General features: G+C 38.1%; 1 protein-coding gene across 1 annotated transcript in view; it reads left to right on the forward strand.

Annotated features, from left to right (window-relative positions):
- Positions 1-9,899, forward strand: part of NDFIP1 (Nedd4 family interacting protein 1) — a 30,995-nt gene extending 21,096 nt beyond the window's left edge. The window contains exons 6-8 of the mRNA XM_039485862.1: positions 1,583-1,649; positions 4,301-4,406; positions 9,348-9,899. Coding sequence (XP_039341796.1) covers positions 1,583-1,649; positions 4,301-4,404 — 171 coding nt within the window. The 3' untranslated portion in view covers positions 4,405-4,406; positions 9,348-9,899. The remainder of the gene's footprint in view (positions 1-1,582; positions 1,650-4,300; positions 4,407-9,347) is intronic.
- The last annotated feature ends 1,134 nt before the right edge of the window (positions 9,900-11,033 follow it).

The following is an 11,033-nucleotide window of genomic DNA, read 5'->3' on the forward strand; positions in this document are numbered from 1 at the left end:
CATCTGAAGCAGTAAACTTGCCAGCTGTGGCACATCTACCAGTGTGCTTTGGGAATGGGGGCTGCGATAGACTGTCTAGAGCTTGAAGAGAGCTGGTAACGTGACACTGCTCTGGGATGGTCCTTGTTAGTGTAATAAATAAGAATAACGTGCCAGAGGAGTGCTGCATTTTTATAAGTCTCTCTTTCTTATTAAGTAAAGCAGCTTGTGTAATATGTAGCTGTATGTTAAACAATAGTTGTTTAAAAGAGATACTCCTACCCCAAGTGTTTTTATTCTTGAAGTAAAAAAAAATCCTTTTGGTGAAAATAAAGCAGGTCAAGAAAGCAAAGGCTTTTAATGGGGAAAGGAATGAAAAATTATAAAGCTATATCTTTGTGAAAATGTCAAACCAATTTCTGTCCAAGCAAACATGGCGTTTGTGCAGCCTGTGACTGCACACAGGCTGCACACCTCAGAGTTAAGGTCATCACTTTATCCTTAATCCTTTTGTGCCAGGACTCAGATCTTGCAAATATGACATCTAGTGAGATAACTGTCTCCATTGTACAGTGCTTAGGTACTACAGGTGTCTCATACAGAAGATCTAAGTGCCATTTCCTGAGATAATAAGAAAACGAAGTGAGAGAGACTGGCAGCCTTAACTGCGAATTTGATTTCAACCTTAGTATCTAGTTTTTCTAAATTATCTATCTTCTGATTTACACTTTAAAAAAATGAAAAATCAAGTTAATAATCTACCACTGACAACATAATGAAATTGGATTCTATAATTATATCAGCACCAAGGGTACTTTTCATTTAACAGGAAGCAGTTTTCCTAGTAACAGATTTTCAAGTCTGAGGATTCCTCATACCCACAAGAACTTAACGTCGGCATCACTGCTGTTTTGTTACATCATCCAACCTTGAAGTGTAGCTAGCAGGGGTTACTACTGCAAACCTGGCCTTTCGCTTCCAAAATTGGCAGAGGCTGTTAGGCAGCAGGTGGGTGAGGGAGAATGGGAAGAGCTGTCATTCAGCAGTGTCTCCCTACTAGCTGATCTCAGGAGAGGTATTAGTGAGTGTTGAACTGTCTTGTATACATCTTGGTCACAGTGGAGCAGTTTTTAATAATTGGGATTTGTAACTTGTGCTTCTCTGACAGTAAGGGTATGTCTATGCTTATGGCGGTGTGTCGAGTACACATACCGCATGCCTCCCTAGCACAGGTATAAATTTAGCAGTGTAGATGGTGAGGCACTGCTTAGGCAAGAAGAGTAAAGATGCACCAGAACCTTAAGGTATATACCCTGTATGGCCCTCTACGCTCCCAAGAAATGCCTCCCTGTCTACACTGCTATTTTAAGCAGTGTAGTATCCCACTGCCAGAGCCTTTCACTGTCCCGTGTGGCTATACACTACAGTGTGGATGCAGCCTGCTTTTCACTGTGGTTTGTGGATATACATATTCTACATGCTGCCTCCAGTAGAAGGCCATAGACAAGGCCATAGAGGCCACAGTCTGGCTACTACTGTTATCAGTGGTAGCAAGATTGGGTCTAGAAAATATCAAGTGTTATAATTTCTGTTTCTTTTTTAGTTCTCAACCTATTTCCCTGGTTACTTTGATGGTCAGTACTGGCTCTGGTGGGTTTTCCTTGTATTAGGTAAGTCCTTATAACATTTGAAGTTATGCAAAAAGTGACTTTTAGAGACAAGTGTTGTATTCGTTACCAGATGTTTAAAGGTGTATGGCCAAAATGTTATCTTTTTTAAATGATTTTATTCTGGTAGTGAATGTCTTCTAGATTTGTGTGTGTATATTTAAATTCCTCTACTGTCATCAAAAAATTAAGGAGCAAAAGCATACACATCCTCTTACCAAAAAAGAGGTAAGAAAATCAGAGAGCAGCACTTCCTCACACTGACAGTAGCTGCTAGGAGTTGAATCACTGGACTATGGCACTGAGGTGATTAAAATGCAAGTAGACTGTGATTTGTTCTAAATCCTATACTGAGTCTCAGACACTCTTGGGACCATCATGAGGACTGGTGGGCCCTTTGGGAAATTAATTACCCAGAAAATATGTAGATCAACTTTGCTGCACCAAAACACCAGTTACCGTGGGTACCAAGTAATACTTAACTTTGTAGTATTAATCTGTAATGCATGTCACTGTTCCAAATATGCCTCCTGGAGCTGTAGCCAGCTGATACTCAGCAAGTCTGTTCTTTGACTCTGTGGCTAATATTTAGCTGTAAATCTACCTATGTGGAAGAATATAAGTGATAGTACAGTGAAACTGGTACAAAAGACCACCTTTCTAAGGCAACTTGTTGCCTGAAAAGACCACCTCAAAGTCTCCCCAGACATATTCAGTACAATTCTGCTGCATCTTTTTGCAGTTGATTTTTGTTGGTTCCTAGAGTGTTGCCTATGACACATTTTTTACCTAATTGAAGAATCTTGGTATGTTCTGAGTTGCTTGTACTAGGTAAAGGAATTCTGCCATCAAGTGGAGACTTAATTTGTAGCACACAAAGGAGGTAAAATAATAATATTTAGTACTTAGATAGCATTTTCCATCTGATGCTCTCAAAAACTGGAAGGAGTATTGATGAACTAAGCCTCCTGCAGTGAAAGGAGAAAAAATAATTGTAATAACATGAGAAGTGTGTAGTGTGGAACCAGAAACCTTATTGTTGTTTTTGTCATGTTGGGAAAATGAGTAATATTTTTAATATATATTTTCCCTTTAATCTTATACTGAATTCTGCCTCAAAAGTAATTCAATTCAGAAATTTACTGGGTCTGTTCTTTCAATGGTGCATAATGTTAATAAGAGAAATCTCTTGTATCACACTTTTCAACTTTCCATTTCAACGACTTTGTTCTGGAGATTGATCCTGCAAACTCCGTACTCAAGCGAGAGAACCCATTAAAAGTGGTGTATTTGGGGACTGGGGCTTCTAATTTCTAATTTGTAATATTTTAATAAAATGCCTTTATTTTCTATAAGGTTAAGTATAGAAAAAAGTATCACAACTAAATATATATTAGTAATAATAATCTCTTTTCTATAACACTCTTAATCTAGAGATCTCAAATCATATGTATATATGTATATTATATATCTCTTAAACACACAAAATAAGTAGCAACATGACAGAGAATTAGGTTTCTGGTTCCACAATGCACACTTCTGATGTTACTACCATTATTTTTTCTCCTTTCACTGCAGGAGGCTTAGTTCATCAATACTCCTTCCAGTTTTTGAGAGCATCAGATGGAAAATGCTACCTCAGTACTAAATAATATTTTTACCTCCTTTATGTGCAACAAATAAAGTCGCCACTAGATGGCGGAATTCCTTTACTTAGTACAGGGGTTCTCAAACTTCATTGCACCGTGACCCCCTTCTGACAAAAATTACTTCATGACCCAAGGAGTGGGGGCTGAAGACTGAGCCCACCCAAGCTCCACTGCCTGGGAGGGCGGGGACACACACACAAGACATAGCCTGAGCCCCACTGCTCCAGACCACTGGTCAAAGCTGAAGCTCAAGGGCTTCAGCCCCTAGTCAGGGGGCCTGCAACCTGAGCTGTGCTGTCCAGGGCCGAAACCCTCGGCCCTGGGCAGTGGGGCTCGAGCTTCAGCTCCGGGCCCCAGCAAGTCTAAGCCAGCCCTGGTGACCCCATTTAAAGGGGGTCATGACCCACTTAGGGGTCCCGACCCACAGTTTGAGAATTGCTAACCTAGTACAAGCAACTCAGAACATGCCAAGATTCTTAAATTAGGTAAAATGTGTTGTAGGAAGCATTCCAGGAACCAGCAAAAATCAACTGTAAAAAGATTGCAGCAGAATTATACTGAATATGTCAGAAAAAATGGTACCGGATCTTTAGTGACATAATCATAAATTTCCAAGAAACATGACTAAATTTCATAAAACTATTCCTCATTTATTTGAGTTACTACCTTTTCTAGATTGACTTGATCACTGAAGCATTCATTCTGATCAGCAATTTAGATTTCTTTAGCTGACTTCTAGATTTGTAGGACTAACTTCTTGGTGATTAAGTTTACCCTTAAAATAAACTTTCTTGTTGTTCATTAATATGGAAATCCAAAGCTTTAATATCGTAGTCCAGAAACAAGTCTATATTCAGTTAAATGCCACAATTGCTAAGAATCAGAGGCCTTCTCTGTAAGATGTTCTGAGATGGACTGTCCTTTTCTAAGTAGAGAAGAAAACACTGGAAATTATATAGATTTTGTTTCTTAAGTGAACAAATGTTTGTTTTTTTTCCCCCTTAGGCTTTCTGCTGTTTCTCAGAGGATTTATCAATTATGCAAAGGTTCGGAAGATGCCGGACACATTTTCCACTCTCCCCAGGACCAGAGTTCTCTTTATTTACTAAAGGTAAATCTTATACACTTTTGAGGGTTTTTTTGCTGTTTTTTGTTTTTGTTTTACTTTACTTGGCAATTTCTTTAGGCTGGGTCTGCTCTGCTATAATTTCACAGGCCGAAGCCAGTGGCTGAAATTTTATTTCCTGGGCTGCCAGCTACTGTGCATACTTCTTAGTCCAGCTTCCCTATGACAGCACAGCAGGAGTTTAATTTGAAGTATCAAGTATCTGTTCCAGAATTTGATGAAGGGAATTTTAGATGCTTTAGATTCCAAGATTGCTTGGTACACTTGTGCACCCTGGAGGATGTGATTTTTAAGAACTAATAATGCGCTTGAAACATGTGGCATACCTTCAACATGAGTTAAGGTCACAGACCAAGCCTGAGCAGAGGCATATAGCAATGTCTTTGGCTTATGTCCCAGAACCAGCACTTCATCTGGGTTTTCTGTATTACTCATTCTCTGCCAAGTTCTGGGAGAAACTCTGAAAGCCACTCCAACATGCCTTTAACTAATTGTAGTACCTGAATAATGTTAAGGGTTTTTTTTAAATCTAAAATTCTCCCACTTTTGGGCTGCACATTAACATGTCTTGTTCTTGTCCTTTGCTGAAATCTCGGTGGGACCTTGATGGAGGCTTAAGTAGTTCAACTTGTTTAGCACATTTCCTTCATACAATAGATAATGGCTAGCATTAACTTTCTTTCTCTTGAGGCAGAAAAAAATCCCTGTAAGTAAGAAGTTGCTTCACAGATGATGAGTGCTCCATGAAGCTAGTTTTCCCCAGGACAGAGCTGAAGCAGTTGTTGCCAGGGCAATAGTAGAAAAACAAAACTTTAAATCAGGTGTCATTAAGTTGTTTGGCCCTCAAAGCCAAGGCTTTGTTTTCCTGTTCCATTGTCTCTTCACTAGGCCAGGAACCACACACATTGCAAATGGTTCTGCTTTATTAAACTGAACCTGAAAACGCTATAAAAAGAAATTGCTATGTGATGGGTTGGTTGGTTGGGTTTTCCCCTGCTTAGGGTTTGTGGTAACCTCTGAACCCCTCTTAAATTCTCATTGTTACTGGTTGTACTGCCACGTATTTAATACTTGAATACTAAAGCTAATTCTGGTCCCAGCAGCTGGTACTCTGGTCTTCTTACATAAGAACGGCCGTACCGGGTCAGACCAAAGGTCCATCTAGCCCAGTATCCTGTCTACCGACAGTGGCCAATGCCAGGTGCCCCAAAGGGAGTGAACCTAACAGGCAGTGATCAAGTGATCTCTCTCCTGCCATCCATCTCCATCCTCTGACAAACAGAGGCTAGGGACACCATTCCTTACCCATCCTGGCTAATAGCCATTTATGGACTTAACCACCATGAATTTATCCTGTTCTCTTTTAAACACTGTTATAGTCCTAGCCTTCACAACCTCCTCAGGTAAGGAGTTCCACAAGTGGACTGTGCGCTGTGTGAAGAAGAACTTCCTTTTATTTGTTTTAAACCTGCTGCCTATTAATTTCATTTGGTGACCCCTAGTTCTTGTATTATGGGAATAAGTAAATAACTTTTCCTTATCCACTTTCTCCACATCACTCATGATTTTATATACCTCTATCATACCGCCCCTTAGTCTCCTCTTTTCCAAGATGAAGAGTCCTATCCTCTTTAATCTTTCCTCATATGGGACCCTCTCCAAACTTCTTCAAGTGACTTGACTCTTCATTTCTTATAGGAGTTGCTTGGTTCCTGGTAGCATGGACCTTGAAGCCTATGTTTTGAAATGCAAGTAGTAATTTTTGTGCCTACATTTTTGGGTGCCCAACCTGACACACATTAAAGGGGCTTGTCTTTCAAAGTGTGGGTCCTCGGCACTTTCTGAATCAGGCCTCTTTAAGATGTCTCAAGTTGGGCATCCAGAAACACTAGGCACTATGAAAATTTAGGCCTTGATGTTTCTACATGCCCTAAACTTCACTCTGTTGGACTCTTCAGATAAACCTATAATGTGAAATATTGAGGAGAAGCATCTCAAAACACTTGTGGTATCACTATAACATACTTCCTCAAATCAGATTCCTCTTTTACTTTTTCTGGTGCCAGTGAAGGGAAGCTGCTATTTCACTACCTACCTTCTCACAATTTAAAAAACTTGATTATATATCTAAAAATTATTTATTATGAAAGTCAGAGGATATTGGAGATTAACATTAAATTCATATATTTGGTTCTAGTATCTAAAACAAGCACTACATGGTGATGTTCTCATTCTCCTGATTCTTTAACGCAGATGTTTTGAGAAGGGTAGTCTTAACTTCATTCCATATTTGTATCTAGAAAGAAGGGATATATTTTAAGAACATCTATATTGCCATATATTAATTGTAGCTAGTCACCAAAAGTCTGGTTTGTTTCGCTAAGAAAGGAATTGAGATACATGTATACTAAAAGGAGATTCTTTGGGATAGATGTTATGGAGGCTGAGAACAAGACCATAATTAATAGTGAAGATTAGGTATGTAAGTTAAAATTTTAATTGGCAGAACCAGATCTGAGTATTGCCTGCTCTTTACAAGGAGGGTGGGAATTTGATTCATGTGAGAGTGTTGTCTGTTGGAACTGTTCCTATGTACAGTAGCTTGTTTTCACTGTTTGTGTTTGGCTTATTTGTCTTCATAGCATAGAGAACGTAATTAAAAAAAAAATATATGAAGGGACGTAGAGTCCATATCAGAATGGTTATGACCTTTTACTCCTCTTTGACTGAGACATCTCATGTATAGCAAAACTTGTGCTTGCTGTGGAGAAGAGTCACATTTATAAAGTTACCCAAAAATATTATCTAATTATACTGGCTGTGCCAGAGCGGACGACTGTTGTGTAATCAACACAGACTATTCAATTCTGACAAGCATGTATATGCTATATATATACTGAAATGTGAGTTCTCTTTGACAGTCCTTTCAGATTCTTTGTCTTGTTCAAATTGAATATAATTATATGTGAGGTGTACATTTGACTACAGAGAAGACAAAAAGTTTTATTAAAGGATTTTGTGACCCTAAAATGTTGGATTTTCAGGCCTGTGTTTAAACCACATCTGTTTTATTTATTTCGATTTAAAACAAACTATACAAAGAGCTGTAGGTGCCCTGAACGTCTTATAACAGCATAATAATGATCATCCAGCAACAACAACAGAAATCCTATCTGGATATGCACAAACCACCAGCGAGTAAATCAAAGCAACAAAAAAGTTCTTTCCCCATAGCCCCAGGAACATACCCCCATCCTTCTCTAAAATGCTGTTTTAAGGATGAAATAGAGGCTAATTTGTCCATAGCAATAATACCAAAGACTGACTTGTGTAAGTCAACTATTTGGACTGCATTGCATATGTCTAAAAAAACATTATAGCACATATTTGATCAGTTCCCATGCAGCTGCTGTAGCTGCACATATCTCACTGGGGTTTCTACATCTGCTGTGCCTCTATGGTCTGTGTAGGTGCTTTGTAGGAACAAAACACCAGCTCCTCCTGTTGCCCTTGTGTCGCTTTCTTCTCCTTCTGAGAGAGCTGAAGTAGACATCATTAAAATAAGACCTTTCACTTGTTTTCTTTTAAAAATGAATACGAGAATAAATAGCTGTGAAAAATGCTGACCACTGAAAAAACGAAACTATTACTTCTAATTAGCATTTGCTTGCTAGTACATTCCACCCACATCATAACACCATTGATGAGAGCCAGACATGCTGAGCTTAATAAAGAGGGGATATTATAAAAACACGATTTTTAGTAATATTGAAGGTGGACAGAATCACTACCTATGTATTGGGAACCTTGTGAAGAAGTTAGGGTTGCATTTTCTCTGTTTACTTTTCCTTAAAAAACAGTTCCAATTAGATCATTTAAATTTGGTGATGGAATCCAGCATGTCATAACTTTCTCCAAATACGCCTGTACTGATTGACCTTGCGAGGACAAGGAATGAGGAGAGGGTAAAAGATTCCAAAGCATGGCTCAGGCTTCCGGAAGAGGCCCAAGGATCATTGCTTGTGAGTGGCTTGTGAACTTGGAGTGGGGATTTTCTGAGGATACTGCTTTTAGTTAACTTGAATTACAAGCCAGTATGTATCACTTTTTAAAAAAAAATAAATGAACAGAGCTGTTCTTGGATAAAATCCCATCCGCTTTGAGTGAGTGACAGAAGTGCACAGAACACTCTGGAACCTGTCACTGTTAGGACGGTGATTGTTGGTTTTAGCTTTCTGAGGAACTGGGGAGGGTGCTTTGTGCAAGCCAAAACTAGTTAACAGTAAAATGAACCTGGCTGAAAGCTTGGCATATGCTATTTAAATACTGTGTTCTAATGGGTCATGTTATCTATCACTGCTGGAAATCTTCCTGGTATATGACTGCATGCAGTTGGCAGGGCAAATCAGTATCCAAGTAGAAGATATAAACTACACTGTAGGTGTACTAGTTTCATACTTTATCCTTGGTGCAAAAACATCCTAGTCAGAGTAATCAGGACAAAGGGTTTAGGAGGTTTGGCTTCTCCAATATCCCATATGTTTGCTAGCATATAGCTATATTAGGGGCGCAAACAAATCAAACCAAACATGGGGTCAAAGTTTCCTCTGCCATTATTCAAATACAGGTTAACTCCAATGCCTTGAGTGACGTTATTATGGATTTACACCAGCATAACCAAGAGCAGAATCTGGCCCATTGTCTTCCTTTTTCTGTTGCTTTATGTTCTAAAGGGGTTTGAACTCTGAAATTGTCAAATAGGCAGAAAACTACTGTGTAATTGTGCCATCGCTATAATCTTGTAACTGTGCTCAGATGCATGTCATATGTCTTCCGACATCCTGCACTCTTTGTGAACTACATCCTTCTCTTAACCAAAATAACAATCTAACTATAGTTTCAATATTCAATATCCTTCTCTGACAGATGTTTTCTGGCAAATGTCTTCCTGCGTTAATGAATTCTCCCTCAAGAAGTAACAGGACACCTGCAGGAAGTGAATCAAGACTGAACACAGAAGAAAAAATAATCACCTGCTTTAAAATAAATAAATAAAAGTACTGTTGATAAAGAGATGCATTTCTTTCTATTTGTTTCTAGGTGTAAAATTTTAATAGTTAATGCAGAATTCTGTAATCATTGAATCATTAGTGGGCTAATGTTTGAAAAAGCTATTGCAGTCAAGTCTGTGATGTACTAATAATGCCTTATATAGTATTTGTAGTATAGCATGAGCTATGCCCCTGTAGCCAGTAGGGGGCAGTCTTGTTTTATTTCATTCTCCATCTTAAAAATGATTCTGGAATCCAATATTTTAGTGTAAAATATGTATAATGCTGGCTGTTTTGAAGGGGTGTTCTCAAAAGTTTAGAAGACTGTTTTGTTATGACTACATTTTTGCACATATCTATCTGCTGTTAAATCTAAAACTGTGCTGTCTCTATACCTGGAAGTAAAATCAATAGATTCTTTAAGGCATAATTGGGGCGAAAGTATTATTTTGAAGGTGGCACCAGTATTTTTTTTATAGTCTCTTCTAAATCTTGCAGTATATTTTACTTTCATACTGCATACTTTTTGGACTATATAGGGATTTCCGCAATATATACTGGTAGTGTAAAGCTCAAAGATCATAATGCAACTTTGTATTAAAAAAATTTGACCTTGCAAAAGAGAGGTCATTTTTTTTTGTTGGCTTTGGGACTTTTGAGATGATCCCTAACATACCTGTAATTCTTGCTTTTATAATTTGTGTTAGCAAAAACTATGATGCATTATAAGTGTAGATTTAATGTGCACTTCCGTGCTTTCTGCCAAGTGGTAATTCACTTTGGAGTTTTACTATGTTAAAACTGTAAATATAGCAGAACATTAATAAATGTCACTTATGTAGCAATTTTTGCTGTAGATAAGTGTTTAATTTAGAAAATTAACTTTATTGGAATCTGGATATCAGCTGCCAATACCATCTATTTAATGTCTTGCAAACCAATGTGGTACAAATGGAACTTTATTTTCTGCTAGAAGAAAGTTTTCTACACATCTATTTCCTGAAATTCAAGGTCTTTCTCCCTTTATATAAACAGTTTGTCAAGTCCTTCAGGCAATGTCCAAATACTAGCTATCCTTCTGGCAGTTTCGAAACGAGTGGTTATATGAACAATTTTAAATTGTTTTTGTTAGTCTAGAATGTATAACTCTATCTGTTTGTCAAATGATTTATTCATAGTCTTCGTGATTATACAGTTGTGACAAATGAGCAGTTGAATTTACAAAGATCTGTGCAGATTACACAGAGGCTTCTTTTTTAAATAGGAATAAGTGTACACATTTGCAGCAGGAAGAATTAAGTTTACCCGGCAAAGTAATATCTGCAGCATTAGAGAACTCTAATTCACATTTGCCCAAACTTGGTAGATTAGCCTCGTGTTTATTCTCTCGACATTTGGGCCTTATTTGGTCTTGTATATTCAGAGAACTGGAATATTTTGCATTCCTGTTTCCGTTCATTTAGTGGCCAAAGACTTGTCAGACGCCCATAGTGTTCAATTACTTGTTTAAGATATCGGTTCTAGTTTAAGGAATCATTAATTGGGGGGATGTATAGGCATG

This window comes from Mauremys reevesii, linkage group 8 (genome assembly GCF_016161935.1).
Source record: "Mauremys reevesii isolate NIE-2019 linkage group 8, ASM1616193v1, whole genome shotgun sequence".
NCBI lineage: Eukaryota > Metazoa > Chordata > Testudines > Geoemydidae > Mauremys > Mauremys reevesii.